We start from the raw sequence: 16,059 nt of genomic DNA on the forward strand, positions 1-16,059 counted from the left end.
TGGCACATTTATTGGGCCGCTAAGATGAGACCATGAGGCCTCGCGGCACTCATCCACATACCTATTTCGACAAGTGGGTATGTAGGTAGCTACAGTGAAATCCCCAAACCCTTGTTACCAATACGTAAACCAGAAGAAATTCCGCATGTTATTCTTTTTGCCTAGGTACCTAAGTATACAATTTTGTTTTCTTCATTCCTTTTTCGTAGGGTAGTCCTGAAGATTCTTCACATGAAGTGGAAATGCCATAGCCCCCCCTCAAAAGGGCCAACCGGATTTAGCGGGTGGGAGGGGAGAAAAAGAAAAGGGGGGGGACAAGATTCTCAGGGGGCAGTGTTACCTACCTAGTCCTGAATCACATGTTGCTCAGCCGGCACGCCCGCCTTCCATCTATACGTCGAGGCGACGTGCTCGTCCAGAGGACCGGACTGGCCCGGCTTCTGGTAGAAGTTCTCCCTGTAGGTGCCCCCAGGCACCGCGTAGTCGTCCCAGAACAGACCCCGGCGGCGCAGCTCGGGGAGAAGTAGCTCGATGATGTCCTTGAAGGACTGCGGGAAGAGCGCGTAGGCCTAGACACGGACTGTAAACATGTGTGTTCTCCTCTTTATGTCGAGGGGGGGTGTTATGTAGACAGGCAGACAAGCAGATAGGTAGAACTTACGAAATTGAACCCATCAACATCCGCCTCAGCAACCCAGGTCTCCAGCCCATCAGCAACCTGTGAAGCTGTGCCGACGAAGATGGGGCCGTTTCCGCCAATGGCCACATGCTCCGCGATCGTGTGCTTGGCCCACTTCGCAGTTCCCGGCGAGAACCTCGCGTAGCCCTCCACCGTTGATCTGGACTACGTCAGCAAATAGAATACATTTTCTTCCTACCTACCTACCTACCTACCTAGGTAGGTACCTCGAAAAGGGGGTAGGTAGGGGGATAGGGGCAGGCAGGCAGCACGCCCAGCCCAACGCTCAACTCACCTCACCGCATTACTCTCCACCTCCCTCAGCTCCTCCTCGTCGCCAAACTGCCCGAGATCAATGCCCGTCCAGCCGCCAAACAGCGCCAGCGCGCCCTCGTGCGACGCATACCGACGATACTCCTCCAGCTTCGCCCGGGCCTCCTCCTCGGTGCTCCCCAGGATCGGCGTGACCAGCGCGAGGACCTTGATGTTTGCCGGGTCGCGGCCGAACTCCTCCCTGGCGAGCGCGCGCACCTCCGCGATGCTGTTCCTGCAGACCTCGGGCGCGTGGGCCGAGACGAAGATGGCCTCCGCGTTCTGCGCCGCGAACCGCTTCCCCGCGCGCGACGTGCCCGCCTGCAGGAGGAGGGGCGTCCGCTGCGGGCTCGGCTGGCAGATGTGCGGGCCCGGGACGCTGAAGAACTTGCCCCGGTGCGCGATCTCCCGCACCAGCTCCGGCTGCGTGTAGATCCCCGCCGCGCGGTCGAGCTTCACGGCGTCGTCGCGCCAGGATGACTCGAGCAGCTTGTAGATCACCTTTACGTACTCTTCGGCTTGCGCGTACCGGTCGTCGTGCTTTGTTTTGGAAGGTCTTTAGAGTTGTGTTCAAGGGGGAGGGGGGCAAGCATAGGTATAGGTAGTTAGGCAGGTAGGTGGGTAGGTAGACTTACTTTGGGTTGCTCGGTGAAGCCCATGTTCTTCGCGGCCGAGTCCAGGTAGCTTGTCACAATCTACACCGACCGTTTAGCTCATGGTCTCAATTTGCGATCTCGCGAGCTTTTCTTAGCTCACATTCCATCCTATGCTATATCGTACGGTCAGCTGATGATGAACTACTTCAAAAATTAGGGGGCCTGGAGAAAACATACCGTCCTTTGCTAAGGTGATCAAGCGTCGATAGGCGCCTGGCAAAGTGGTAGGGCTGCTCGTAGGTGGTGGACGCCGTGACGCCGAAGCCAATGCTCTCCGTCACCGCCGCCATGGCCGATATGATCGCAAAGGGGTCGTTCACCGGCCACTGCGCCCCCGAGATCTTGGCGGGGTCCAGGGACTTGTTGTAAACATCGTACCCCCCTAGTCGTCGCAGTTAGTGATTGTGAAATGAGACTTCAGGAGTAGGTATATCCAACCAAGAACATCGGCAATGAAGATGCCGTGGAATTTGCCCTTCTCAAGCAGCTTTGCTAACTCGACCCAGTGAGAGATCTCATTGAACCGCCAGGACTCATCATCCGGGTGTCTCCATAGTCCGGGGGACTGATGCCCGCTGCCTGAGATGTGTATTAGTAAGTGAATTTCATTACTAGGTACCCAGATAGTGGTAACTTGTGTAGGTAATTAATTGACTTACACATCTCAACGAAGGCATTGAGCACGAGGCTCTTCTTTGGTTTCGTACTGCTACTCATTTTCTCTGCTATATCTGACTGGCTTACCTAGGTATGTAGTAGATACTATGTAACTTGTTCAAATTACTTAACCAACCCAGCTATCGGCGAGAACCGTAGTTCTATTTCAATAGCGACACATCTCTGGCAACATTGAAATCAAGAAATCGCTAGTTCAACATAGGCTCCGAATGCCGGCGACTATGTCCGACGAACTACTGTACTTGTCCTTGCATAGTTCCGGCAATTCATATTGGTTCTCTGGCAAATTCTGGCGATTCTGATAGACTATAATCACGCAACGCGAACAAGGCGATCACGCAATAGGGGCTTGCGCGGGGTTCTCCCCAATACAGGTAGCACGCGATATTCGATATACTACGTACTCCGGTGGAAGGAAATGATAACCACCCACCTGTATAGGTGAACAAGGCGGGGAAAACTGATAGATGGATGGGAGATGATAGGTAAATCCCTATTGCCAGCGATTTTACTCGTTGATGAACTTATGATTTTTTGAAGGCTAAGCCATTGGTTCGCACATCATTTTCTAGTCTTGCATGAAATGTTCACCGAGTACTGGGTAGCTAGTAGGTAGGCAATTATATATTATGTACGTACCTAGTGTTTATACCTATTGAATGAAGAATTGTTGATGTCACTGTCGATAAAAAAGTACTTCACTGACTACCAGGTGGATAGGCATTTTCACCCATAGGTACTAGAGAGATACACAACCCCAACCGAGGCTTGTCGAATTAGGAGTAGATAAAATTGTCCCCAAGGTACTCACTCACCTAACCTAACTACCTTTGCCATCGACAGATCCCCCCTCTTCATACGGTGGATCTTCCTGATATCGGTCATACTTATACCTAGAACCGATATGGTCATCCCTTAGCCCCTTCTGCCCTTTTCCATAGATCCTTTCTCGCGCCGTCAACCTCTCCCCTTCCTCCGGCGGGTCGGGGTATATCCCACGTCGTCGTAGCTCTGGGATCAAGAGCTCCACCACCTCCTCGAACGTTCCAGGCGTGGTGACATAGCCAATGTTAAACCCATCCAGGTCCCCCTCGCGAATCCAGCGCTCCATGTCGTCCGCCACCGTCTGCGGGCCCCCTATCGCCACGTGCCCGAGGCCACCAATGGCTGCCTTCTGAGCGACCACGCGGGGCGTCCACTTGGGTATGTCCTCGCTGGTGGTGGTAAACGCATCCAGTATGCTGCGGACCTTGTGAGCTTCTAAGGAGTCCGCGGCGCTGATCTCCTGGTCTAGGGGGATCTTAGATAAATCGATCCCAGTCCACCCACTGACCAGAACCAGGCCCCCGATCACTGAGGCGTATTTTTGCAGCTCCGCGTACTTCTCACGCGCCTCTTCATCTGTACGCCCGATGATAGGGGTGTACGTTGCGAAGAACTTCAGCGAACGCGGGTCTCTGCCCTGAGCAGCGGCCAGCTCCCGAATCTTGGCAATCTTCGGCCGGAGAAGAGTAGCTGAGTGAGAGGACACGAATATGGCCTCCGCATGTGTCGCTGCAAACTCGGAACCAGCCGATGAAGTTCCAGCCTGGAAAAGAAACGGGGTCCGCTGAGGCGACGGATCAACAATGTGTCGCGTGTTCAGCGTGAAGTATTTCCCCTTGTGGTTGATGTTGCGGATCTTGTCTGGGTCCGCGTAGCTGTCGTTCTCTGGGTCAGGGGCTACGGCGTCGTCCGCCCATGATCCCTCCCAGAGTCTAAATATTCTCTGAGTCTCACTGTGCACCTGGTAATGGTGGCTGGTTTCTGTGGCTTACTTGTATAAAACTTTCAGGTACTCGTCGGCCTGACGGTACCGCTCATCGTGCTCGATGGGAGTGTCGAGCCCGATGGCTTTGAAGGCGGCCTTTTTCCAGGAGGTGACAATATTCCAGCCAAACCGACCCCCGGTAAAGTGATCCAAAGTAGAAAAGCGCTTCGCTAGCAAAAAAGGAGGCTCGAAAGAAGTTGAAGCGGTGATGGCAAATGACAAGTTTTTCGTCACAGCTGCCATCGCCGCGATAGGCTATGATGCAATACCAATATTTAGTCACGTTAGATGTGGTTTTGGGTGTTACTCCAATGAACATACGATGGTCGGGTCAGTTATAGGCCATTGGGCCGCTCGCCGGATACAGTTGTCGAGGCTGCCCTCGTAAGTGTCGTAACCTCCGTATGTATCAGCGAGAAACAATGCGTTGAATCCTCCCCTATCTAGCAATTTTGCCAGCTCTATCCAGTAGTCAAGATTGCGCTTTGTGGCCGACTTATCCACGGGATTCTGGTGTACTATTAGTTCAGTGTCTTCATTAGGGGTCATAACGCTCACCTTCCACTGGCCCGGCGAGAGGTGGCCAACGGTGGACATGTCAAATGCATTCAATAAAATTGGTTTCTTTTCCTCCGAAGATGCCATTTTGAAAGAATTTCAGCGTGTATTGACTTTGTGTGAATTCCTATATGTTTTAGCTATTTAGGAGCCTGACATGCTCGAAAGAATAGCTGGGTGAATTCAACATCCATAGATGATCACCTCACATTATGTATAAGCCTGTCTTGCGATGATGCATGAACTTACACCTATGACGATAAGTATAATCCGACACTGTCTAAGTATCGCCCCCGAAACAGTAGGGAGCACATGGCGTTATCCACGGGGTGTTTGTTACCGGATGTCCTATTGCGGAGGTGCAAAGAGGCGGGGGCTATTGCGTGCTTCACGTCTAAGAAGACGTTGTAAGTAGGTAGGCGATACGGCATAATGGAACACGATAACGCGTTCTAAGATAACCTCATGCAAGTGGTTATAAGTCTTTAGATCTGGCCAACTCATGAAATCGAGAAGATGAGAAACTAAATCAATCGAATTTTTCTCTTTTTCTGCCAAACAACCTTGGAAGTCTCATTCATTCACTTTTCAACATGGCCACCGCGGACTTGGAGCAGATAGTTAGCGTGAATGGCTCAGAACCACCTTCATCGGTACAGGAGGGTTTAGAAAAAAAGACCAATGGCGTGAAAGTACCCATAGTCCAAGAAGTGAAAGAGACAGTTAATTCTTTACCTGTGGAACACAAGTTCCCCGACAACTATCCTTTGCCGAGCATCTCATTAGAACAGCGCTATATTGACGAACCAAGAGCATTACGGGTTGCAGTTGTCGGCGCAGGTCTCGCCGGTGTCCTGGCCGGAATACTTCTTCCTCCCAAAGTTCCAAATTTAAAATTGACCATATTCGAGAAAAATGCCGACGTGGTAAGTGATAGTGTCGATAGCAAAAACGAGTTACCCTATTGCTAACCGAATCCAGGGTGGTACATGGTTCGAGAACATCTACCCCGGTGTTAGATGCGACGTGCCAGCACACGTTTATCAAAGTAGCTTTGCTCCAAATACCAATTGGACTGAGCAGTTCGCACAGGGTGCCGAGATCAAGGCCTACTGGCAGGGACTGGCTCGGAAGTACAATGTGTACGACTATCTAAAGCTATCTCAGAAGGTAGAAGAACTGAGATGGGACGAAGCGAAATCGGTGTGGAATGTGAACGTACACAATCTTACTACGGGAGAAATCTCCAGTCAGGAGTTTGACTTTGTGCTGACAGCCATTGGCCGCTTCAATGCCTGGAGACTACCGGATTATCCTGGTATCAACGACTTCAAAGGTGTTCTTCGGCACGCCTCCAACTGGGATCCCAACTTTGATCCAAAAGGGAAACGCGTCGCGATCATTGGAAATGGAGCAAGTGGTCTTCAGTTGACAGCCAATTTACAAAAGCAGGTGAAACACCTGGACCACTATGCCCGGAATAAGACCTGGGTGGCAGCCTCTTTTGCGGGCGATGAGACTTCTATCGAGCCCATCCGTATATCCCCCGAACTCCAAGAGTCCTTCAAAGACCCCAACGAATACATCAAGTATCGGAAGGCATTAGAGTCCAAGTACTTCAGAGGGTTCTCTAGCTGGCTCAAGGGATCCGATTTGAACGAGAAATCTCGCCAAGAGTTTATCGATATTGCAAAGAAACGTTTGGCGAAGAAGCCTGAGCTGCTCGAAAATATCTTCCCCGACTTCTCGCCGCATTGTCGACGACTCACACCAGGACCAGGCTACTTTGAAGCCATTACAGAGGATAACGTTGATTATATCCAGACGCCGATAAAGCGCTTCACAGAAACTGGAATCGAGACCACCGACGGCAAACACCGCGAGGTTGACGCCATTTTCTGCGCCACTGGAGCAAATGTAGACATGGTCCCACCATTCAGCATCTGGGCTCATGGTAAGGACCTCGCGAAGCTCTGGGACAAGGGCGGCGAGTACGGATTCCCGTACAACTACCTAGGCGTCTCAACACCGGGCTTCCCAAACTTGGGATTCATTCACGGCCCGCACGGGTCAGGTCGTTCTGGGACGGTGCCTCACAGTGTGGAAGTTCAGGTGGCGTACATCGCGAACTTGCTTCGCAAGGTCAGTCGCGAGGGGATCAAGACAATCCAGCCATCCAAGAAAGCTACAGACGACTTTATACAATACTCGGACGCTTTCTTCGACACTACCGTCTTGTCCGAGAACTGCAGCTCCTGGTACAACAGCGGTAAACCGGGAAGTAGGATTCACGGTCTGTGGCCGGCCAGCGCGTCGGCGGTGAGCATCATTTATCGCAACCCGCGGTGGGAGGACTGGGAATACGAATACCTGTCGGAGACTGGAAATAGGTTCGCTTGGTACTTGGGAGTTGGATCAACTAAGAAGGAACAAGATCCCGATGCCGACGTGACAACATACCTTAAGCACCCGGAGAGTGTTGACTTGCGAGATGTGTACGAGAGTTGGTGGGATCAACTTTGAATAATTGTTGATTGTAAGAAGTTTTCAAGTTTTAGTCGAAATAGTTAAATGCAATTAGATTTAATAGGGTGTAGGTGCTGTTAAGCCTGTAAGCTGCTACCCAGCAAGGTAAAATACAGGGAACCATCCATGCCCATCTAGGTACTGTAGCCCCGGAGCTTGGGGCTTACATAGCACCTCCAGGGCTACCATTTAACAACTGTATTGTACAAAACTTTTATACCTAGTAGTTAACTAATTAGTTACTACTTAACTAATCAAAACTTCAACCCGGCATCTCAAACACACTCCTATACCTCGAATCCGGCGAGGGGAAAATACCATCACCCCCCGTCGGATTCGGACTCATATAACCACCAGTCATCGTACTTACCGTTCCGCGGTGCGACACAGGTCCCGACGCATCTAGCTCTGAACTCGGCCTCAGATGGTTGTGGTATCCCGGCGGTGTCCGCGCCTCGAGCTCCGCCTTGGGCAACACGTGCGGAAGCTGAACCGAGCTGCCCTCCAGCTCCGGCTTATCGCCTAAAATCCCCCCTGTCATCGTCATCGTCATCAGAAGAGGAGGAGGAGGAAGGGTGGGATCCAGCGCGTCAGGCTTATATTCAGATGTAGATTCGGGACCATCCCCCCCACTCCCACTCCCAACCCCATTTTCCTCCCCCTTCTTCTTCCGTCTGCGGCGGTACAGCAGGATGAAAGCCCCCGCACCCAGGAGCATCACGAGCAGAACCACGCCAACCGCAATGCCCGCCACCGCGCCTTTCGACAGAGCCGGCGCAGCAGCACTGTCAATGGCATCACCATCACCATCGCCAATCCCAGAAGAAGTCTGCTGCGCATCCGACGAACCACCACTCCCACCCCCCTCCGCCGTCGCCTCCGCCGTCGCCACCATCGTCAGCTGCAGCGGGAACACACGGTGATAGATCGTCGCCCCGTTCTCCTTCGCCTCGCTCGTCACGCCCGCCGGGTACGTGTAGTACTCGCCGCGCGTGAGGTCCGTGAACGGCGGGTCCCAGGTCATCCAGATGTTAGTCGCCTCGGTCATGACGCTCTGGCAGTGGCGTCCGGGCACGCCAATAGCCTCCGTGGCCGTGCACTCCCAGCCGCCGGGCGGACAGCACCAGGCCTGGGGGTAAGTCCCCTCAGCGCCGCCGTCGCCCGCGTTGATCTCGGCCGTGATGGTCGTCGTGCACGCCGTCGTCCAGCCGGACACGCACGCCGTGCCGGGGTACGCGCGCGTCGAGCCGCCGTCGCTCTCGGTCGGGACGCCCGGGATCCGCGGGTCCATCTCCGTGACGAGGTTGTCGAAGAGCGTGTAGTAGCCCGGCGGGAGGCACTCGGGCCGGTACCCGATCTGCCGCGGTTCCGACGCGTCGAGCTTGTTCAGCGCCTGGCACGGCATCCCCGACAGCTGGTGCCCACCCTGCGTGTAGAGCCAGTACGTCAGGAACGGGCAGTACACCGACAGCGCGCAGTCGGCGTCCGCCGGCGGCGTGAAGGGCGTGGTTTGCGGCGGCAGCGTGAGCGGGGCCGTCGTCGATGTTGTGTTTATTGGTGTGGTCAGGAAGCTGGCCCCATCGATCGTTGATGCTGATGTCGAGGAGGTGGACGCCTTGCTTGTTGTTGGTGATGTCACGAACGAGGCCAGCCCGCTTGCCGCGGTAGATGGCATGGTTGGATGTGCTTATCTCCTCAGGACATACATATACATATAAACGACAAACCTCTTAGAAGCCAAATTTCTTATTTACAGGATATATAGTAAGTAGGTAGGGGAGGTAGGCATGCGTAAGGGTAGGTATGTATGTATGGATGGATGGATGGGAGGCTTCGTGATATGTACTCAGGAACCGGGTACCGAGGGCCCATAGCGTAACAGCATTTACCCTTCTTCTTTATGTTTGATCTCCGTGTTCATGGCGCAGACATATGCAACCTCCCTCCAACAACCACAACCACACACACCACCGCCATTGTAGGCTCGCTCGGCTGCCCAATTTTATGATCTCCTGTACTAGGTGATAGCCAATGCCCCGTCGCTTCTAGCCGACACGATTGATCCTACCTGTCTATTTTTTAATAATATCAGGAGCCTTTTCTAATAAGATAGGTACAATACCTACCCAGGTAGGTATGTATGCAAGTATGTGTAACCTCGGGCTAACATGCATATGTATACTAAAAACACCACGAACTGCAGTTGGGGAGGGGATCCGTCATCTATCAAACTAAGCCCACCTAGTACCTATGAGACAGAGGAAGAAAAAAAAAGGGACGGGGTGAAAAAAAATATTGAAAAGAGCAGCCACATGTATTTAGCAAATTTTCAGCCTGTTTCATGGTAATAATACTCTGGCCCAACATTTGTGCACCAACAGCGGATTGGCAAAGGCAGGGTAGACAGGGGTAAGAAAGGTGAATACTGAACACTCAACTCGCATGAACCCATATTCAATCATACCTTAACCTGGTAGGTATTCAATCACAATGTGATAAAAAGCGAGTGATATTGTGTTACCATTCTCATGGGAATCCATATCAACTCAAAATGACAGGTTCTAATCACCATCCATAAGATATATACCTAGGTATATGATGATTAGTGACCCAATTCGGCGAAACAAAGAAATCGACAGTTCGCAAAGTTGGATAGGTAGGTAAGTACCTAATGAATGCTTGTAATTCAGTGAAGGGTATAATAAATGCTAACACCGTTCCGAATGCCCAAATAGACACCCCCCTTTTCTTCCCCCAATAACCTCCCAGGTATGTAGGTACTTTACCTGTCTACCTAACCTAACCTAAATAAAATAACCATTTTCTATAAAAATATTTATGCCAGCCCACCCCCCGAGGAACACCCCTTTTCCTTACCCTACCTAGTAGATAGCTACCCAAAGAGCGCCCGCACCGCACCATCACAAGCACACCAGCAAAACGACCCGCCCCACTAATTCTCCTTCTGCCTCCTCTCATGCTCCCAGATCCTCAGCGCCGACACCACCGCCATGATAGCCCACCTCTCGCCCAGCACCCCGGGCGTCCTCCCACTTCCCAAAAACTGAAACTTGAGCTTCTTGGTGATGCTGCCGACGGCCCAGCACCACGCCGCCACCACCTCCTTGCCATCACTCGACATATCGCCACCGCCCACAAAAGTAGCGGCGGACGATGATGATCCACCTCCTTGACCTGGACCCTCCAGCCCGCTCGGCGGCCCCGTCGCCAGCCGCACCAGCTTCCACCCGGACGTCTTTCCGCCGAGCTGGCTGACGGCGCCGCCGCGCGAGTGTCGCCACTCGAACGTCTCGCGGCGGTTGCCCGGCCCCGTCTCGATCGTGAACACGTACGTGGTGCTGCCGAAGCCCGAGGAGGCCGGCTCCAGCCTCTCCTCCGCCCCCGTGCGAGTCCCCGGACAGCCCGGCGGCGGCGGTAACGTGATGATCGCCGACGAGCTGAAGGACTCGCGCTGGAAGGCGGCGAGCACCGGGTGGTCCTCGGTGGGCCCGTTGTGCAGCACGAGGTCGGGCTGGCCGGAGAAGCCGCTGTGGAAGGAGAGGGCGTAGAGGGGGCGGTCCTGGTGCTCGCCTAGCACGTAGCGGCGGTCCATGAAGCTGGACACGTTGTACATGTTGAAAGAAGGTGGGAATTGGCGCGACACGTGCGTTGCTGGCGCTGATGTTCGACGAGAAGAAGAAGCCGGCATATGCGTATGCTGCTGGTGGCCCAGCGAAGCGGATCGGGTTTGTTGTTGTTGTGGTTGTGGCGGAGCATTTTGCTGTATGGCTTCCGTGTACGAGGGAGGAGGGTTGAGGTCTGCGTCTGATGGCTTGGAGTGGGATTTCATATTGGAATCTCTACTAGAGTAACGAGGTAGGTAGGCGGCTGATGTGTTGTCATATAGCTGCTAATTTGTAGGCTGAAAGGTGAATGGTGAGTTTAAAGAGTTCAACATTGAATGTGATACGTATGGTTAATCGAAACGAAGCAGCCGAAGTTAAAGGATTACTTTAAGTAGGACAGCTGCGGCGAGTCATACAAGCCTACATACAACCCTAAAGAACTGCCGCATAATTATTAACGTCGTATGATAACGATACTATCGATTGTTTGTTTGTGTTCTTGAGTAACGCGAACCACCAAGCACCTGCCTACTTAGAATACGTACATGTATGCAATAGTGCATACCTAGGTACATACATGTAACTACGGAGAAGTTGATGTGGGAGGGGTTCGAGGGGTGTTACTACCTAGAACCTTGTACAATACCGATATAGCTGAGGCATTTCATATCCACTTTTCTAGCTAAAGCATGTACTAATGTTGTACAACTTCAACTAATTCTTTGGAGAATACTTCCTTGAACTTCCTTCTCCCTTTGAACTTTGCCCCTTCGGAAGGCGGAGAGCACATTTACCTACTAACCAGCTAACCTAGCAGCCCTATGCACTGGCAGTTAGGTGCATAACATCGTTGACACTACTACTAGTGTACGCTATAATACCTAGTCTATAAGTCCATACGTCATAGTTCACGAAGGCAAACGCAGTTCAAGCCATCGCTATAGCTAGCTAGCTATCTAAGCACATGCACATGTTTGCTTTTGGTGGTGAAGCATCACACCGCGAATCTAAGATATTGAGAAAACTAGGGAAATCAAATTAGGTAGGTAGTTATGCTATCATGATAGTTTTGGGGTTAAGTATACATATTAAACAGGGCATTTTCCAGTAGGGTATAGTTAGGCATAAAGGGCCCATAGGGCTATGGAGTTGAAAGTCCATATCTTATTAAGTAGGTAAGTATCAACGAGTTGGTCATGGTTGTCAACCTCCGCAACCATCCTTCTCCATTTTGTGAATGCATCGAATGCATAGGGGTATAATGCGAAAACCATCCACCGATATCTCAGGCTCTACGCCTCGCTGCCCACTTTGGGCCAACACCACCGCTCATCGAAACACAAAGGGAACTCCAATGCTAAACTAGACCTTTGTCGCGGTCTGAACGATGCCGAGTAAAGCAAATAATGCGAAAGGCCAATGTCGTGGCCTAGGCCTATTAACCGGGCCAGCCATGCCAGTAGTAGAACAGCCCATCCCAACATGAATTCTAGAATGTGGCCTGCTTTTTTTCCCACACCCTAGAAATCGCAGTGGTCGACGGAAGGATTTTGTTGTGTATTAAGAGATGCTTGACTAAGCGGATCAAGGGCGCGGACTATTCCCCTAACTCTTCTGCTTACTCTGGTGCCGCCTGTATTCTAATTGCACCAGGTCCATGAATCCCTGTTCATCCTTAATAGGAACCCAGGATGTCAAGGACTTCATGGCGTTCTCGAAATCGGAATCTAGCAGCGAAGGTCGAAGAGTGTCAATAATGGCGAGACTGGTTGCGTGAAGAATTTCCAAGCCCTTAGACGATGGCTCTTCCGGAGCAGCCTTGCCTGGGACGGGTGTGGTGGCACGAGGGTTCGGCGAAGAACCGAGCAACATGAATGCATCCCATACGCGAAGTTGGACTGGAAAGGGTATCGATAAGTTGAAAAGAGTGAGATACCACTTCGTAGCGTAGGCGGTCGGATCGATGCAGAGCTCAGACTTGTAAGGGTTAGTTACAGTACATAGGTATGAATGTGAACGAAGCATGGATAAACTTACAAGCTTCGTAGCAACGTCTCTATTGCCCAACCAATCCTTTTCGAAGTCCTTCAAGGCACCAAGAAGCTCGACAAACTCGGATGAGTACAGCCGATTGAGACCGCGATGTTTCCAGAGCCGTACAAGCATTATGAAGCATCTTTCCTCGTCGAAATAGCTAAGAAATGTTGCTGCGAGGGGAGCCATGCCCTGGACATACCCTACCTCGGGGAAATAAAGAGATAAGGCATGAAGTACCCGGAAGAGGAGTCGCTGGCCACCACGGTATCTTCGTCGAAACATGATGTGTTGGTTGATGGTCCTGGGTACATCTAAGTCGATTTGTCCGTCATCGGGTGATGGGCATTCAAGCAGTCGATAAAACTCGACTGCGATTTGTTCGTCTGTAGCAAATGGTTCGTTGCTGGCGTGGGCGCTAGAGGTGAGGAAGGAATACCAGGCTGCTGCTCGCCAACAGTCGGGGATACCCTTCCACACCCGTTGGGCCAGCTTCGGATGCTTCAAGTCAAACTCGAACATCATGCCTTGTCCCTCCTCGCCAGGCCTTATGATCTTAGCCATCCTCCGCCATTTCTCTGCTCGCTGCATTTCTTTCATCTTCGCCTCGGCTATTTTCTTTCCAACTAATCCATCGTCATCGGTATGTGATAAGCCTGGAGGTGATGCAAGAACATCTCCAGCTTCATCGATCAGTCTTCTATCTCTATTGTGTGGCAATAAGTTTGTGGCCTGGCGCATAGTCGAGAGAGCGGAACGGCGCGATATGGTAGAAAACTCCGACGCCTGTGTGTGCAAAGAGTGGGCTGACCCCTTTCTACGGGGACTGTTCTTATTAATGCCCAACGAGTGTGATGTTGCTTCCCTACGAACGAGAACGTTTCGCTGCTTGCGAAGCGAAAAGTGAACGGATGTGGTTTCGTATGAGGTGCTCGGTCGAGGGTTTGGTGGCTCTTGAACAGAGATAAAACCATAACGATCGACATCTGCACCGTGGACTCCCTCCCAATCTTCAATTCCACCTGCTAACTCATATTCGTGTCGTGGATCTCTATCTGGTAGCGACGAAGTAGAAGCCGAGGTTTGAATAGGGCGTCCATCCGGGTCGTTTGACCTGTAAAAAGATGTGATTTGTCAGTATGATCAAAGATAATGGAATTGGATCGATAAGGAAACCGTACGCATCATTCTCATTCACTTCAGTTGGGTGCTCTGCTTCGGGCTGGACACGCTCATCGATTGATGAGCGCCTCGCGCCGTCCTCCCAGTGGAGACCTTCACCGGATTCATAGAGCGATCTCACCTTTTGAGATTCCTTCTCGGCATCAGCAGTTATAAGCCGGACGCTGGGCGGTAGGTGACGCGGCGAGGATGGCGAGGATGGCGGGCTACTTAGGGGTTCGGCATTATTATTGGCATTAACATTGTCGGTTGCCCCTGAAGTTGTGGCGGTTTTAGCGCTGATTGAGTTGGCAACGGCGTCGGTGTCGGCGCTCTGTTCTCGCGCAGGTACTAGAGCAAAGGCGCGTGGCGTTCTAGTTGATTCAGAAACGATATTCTTGTTGGCAACGCCAGTATCTTGTGCGGCCATGGCGGTGGCGACGTTTCTCGTAGATCTGCGCGAATGCTTACCACCAAAGATGAGGCTACCGCGCTTAGAGAAGGACAACTGGGTCATAAAATCATCTTCCAAAAGACTCTCGGTGGGGATAGTGGTTGATATAACTGGAGAGTCATGGGGGTCAGGTAATGGCGACAATCTACCGCTAGGGGATTTAGGCGCCAAGCTACTCTGTTCATTTAGTGGATAACTGGGGTAATCCGCGCACGAGCCACCATCACTTCCCATCTTCTTCCTTAAACGCTTCATCTTTGGTATTGACGTCTTGGACGAATTCGATCGTAAACTGAAGCTTCTGACAAACCTTTTAGAAAAATTCATAGGAGGTGTTGTGGGTGAATTTGGTGAAACTGTGTCGCCATCCGAAAGTGCTGGAGAAATTGAAGGTGCGCTAATTCTGCTGTTGGATTCACTGACTCGTCCCCCTTCACGCCCATATAGAGATGGTGATGCAGACCGGATTTTTAGTTGGAGGGGTTTAATACCGCCAAATCTATGATGGACGTTTTCGTACGTAAAAGGATCCTCGTCGTCTGTCTCACTATCTTCACGAATGGTCCACGAACTTGGTGTTGTCGGCGAATGAACAGAATCCCGTTTTCCAGACTCGCTAACTCTTCGTGGAGATGTAATGGTCCTTAATGCCGGATGCTGCTCAGTGGGAGGAGCAGGACGAGGAGGTGGCACTACAACAGGATTGCGGGTAGTGCTGCACGATATAGGGCGAGGCGGCGGGCGGCGCGAAGACCGAGGTGGTGGTATTGGGATTGGTGGCTCAGCCTGGACGGTTTGATCGTATCGCAAGCCGACCAATTTAGAGTCATCCCTAAAAGGAACGAGGCTTGACGATTTACTGCTCTTGTACCGGACACTTGCATTCCTAAGTGGCATTGGTGGCGGTACATATACCGCAGTTGGTGTAACTCCGAACATTATTTGGTATGTATCTGACCTGACTAGGTTCAATCAAATGTTTGTGAGTGAGGATTAGGTAAGTACTCAGGTACCTGATAAGGCAGGCGGCGTTCGAAATAGAAAGTGTGCGCAGCGTTGACAATGATTAATGCCACACCTCAGGTACTCAGTATGAGTATGTCGTGTCTAGTAACACCGAGAGTGAAAACGCTGTTAACAACCGTAATAGGGCTTGACAAGCTGCGGTTAGATTTTCCCCTTTCTTTCCTTTTCCGTTTCTTCCTCTTTTCCTAGACCGTTGAACAACGAAACAGGTTTACCATTCAATATCTTTCTCGGGATGTGGACTCCCAGCTGTTATGAGCCACAGAGTCACAACTTGGAATATTGATGGCTAGCCTTGTCGAAGGTCTTAAGCCTCCTCCACCACTTACACAACTGCGGCTGTGGGTAGTAATAAGTGTTAGCGTGATTTCATTTTAGGGAGTTATGAGTGTTCAAAGGAAAAAAAAAACGTGATGCTAACAAACAGGGCGTTGACAACTTTAGAACTTCAAATTGGAAAAATGTGAAAAGCATGGGTCATCACACAATAGCAACATGAAATTGAAATGATTGCAAACTCAAAGCATGGGCTCGGACAG

The 16,059-nt window shown here is 51.5% G+C and overlaps 6 protein-coding genes across 6 annotated transcripts; 1 reads left to right on the top strand and 5 right to left on the bottom strand.

The window, feature by feature from the left end:
• Positions 1-344: 344 nt before the first annotated feature.
• Positions 345-2,364, bottom strand: GGS25DRAFT_519226 (Nitrilotriacetate monooxygenase component A/pristinamycin IIA synthase subunit A; the record flags this gene model as incomplete). Its single annotated transcript, XM_049263661.1, has 8 exons — positions 345-569; positions 662-839; positions 975-1,531; positions 1,627-1,686; positions 1,748-1,760; positions 1,825-2,029; positions 2,086-2,226; positions 2,307-2,364. The coding sequence occupies 8 exons, from the start codon at positions 2,362-2,364 to the stop codon at positions 345-347; spliced, it is 1,437 nt and encodes a 478-aa protein (XP_049118696.1).
• Positions 2,365-2,960: 596 nt separating this feature from the next.
• GGS25DRAFT_480585 (nitrilotriacetate monooxygenase component A) lies at positions 2,961-4,716 on the bottom strand (the record flags this gene model as incomplete). Its single annotated transcript, XM_049260102.1, has 3 exons — positions 4,457-4,716; positions 4,143-4,390; positions 2,961-4,082 (listed from the first exon to the last, which is right to left on the bottom strand). Coding segments are annotated over exons 1-3 (1,409 nt in total), but the record flags the coding sequence as incomplete, so codon positions are not given.
• A 317-nt stretch (positions 4,717-5,033) lies between these two features.
• GGS25DRAFT_172974 (FAD/NAD(P)-binding domain-containing protein) lies at positions 5,034-7,349 on the top strand. The gene is made up of 2 exons (XM_049256578.1): positions 5,034-5,619; positions 5,675-7,349. The coding sequence occupies exons 1-2, from the start codon at positions 5,287-5,289 to the stop codon at positions 7,214-7,216; spliced, it is 1,875 nt and encodes a 624-aa protein (XP_049118698.1). The 5' UTR covers positions 5,034-5,286; the 3' UTR covers positions 7,217-7,349.
• On the bottom strand, positions 7,091-9,618 carry GGS25DRAFT_172956 (uncharacterized protein). The gene is made up of 2 exons (XM_049256577.1): positions 7,154-9,618; positions 7,091-7,095 (listed from the first exon to the last, which is right to left on the bottom strand). The coding sequence occupies exon 1, from the start codon at positions 8,892-8,894 to the stop codon at positions 7,482-7,484; it is 1,413 nt and encodes a 470-aa protein (XP_049118699.1). The 5' UTR covers positions 8,895-9,618; the 3' UTR covers positions 7,091-7,095; positions 7,154-7,481.
• Positions 9,619-9,693: 75 nt separating this feature from the next.
• On the bottom strand, positions 9,694-11,563 carry GGS25DRAFT_480610 (uncharacterized protein). Its single transcript, XM_049260103.1, has 2 exons — positions 11,211-11,563; positions 9,694-11,155 (listed from the first exon to the last, which is right to left on the bottom strand). Exon 2 carries the CDS (start codon positions 11,067-11,069, stop codon positions 10,173-10,175), a length of 897 nt encoding a protein of 298 aa, XP_049118700.1. The 5' UTR covers positions 11,070-11,155; positions 11,211-11,563; the 3' UTR covers positions 9,694-10,172.
• Positions 11,564-12,450: 887 nt separating this feature from the next.
• Positions 12,451-15,391, bottom strand: GGS25DRAFT_519231 (rab-GTPase-TBC domain-containing protein; the record flags this gene model as incomplete). The annotated part of the gene is made up of 3 exons (XM_049263662.1): positions 12,451-12,822; positions 12,883-13,993; positions 14,061-15,391. 3 exons carry the CDS (start codon positions 15,389-15,391, stop codon positions 12,451-12,453), a joined length of 2,814 nt encoding a protein of 937 aa, XP_049118701.1.
• Between the last annotated feature and the right edge of the window lie 668 nt (positions 15,392-16,059).

The sequence above is a fragment of the Hypoxylon fragiforme genome (assembly GCF_022984875.1).
Source record: "Hypoxylon fragiforme strain CBS 206.31 chromosome Unknown GGS25scaffold_3, whole genome shotgun sequence".
Taxonomy (NCBI): Eukaryota; Fungi; Ascomycota; class Sordariomycetes; order Xylariales; family Hypoxylaceae; genus Hypoxylon; species Hypoxylon fragiforme.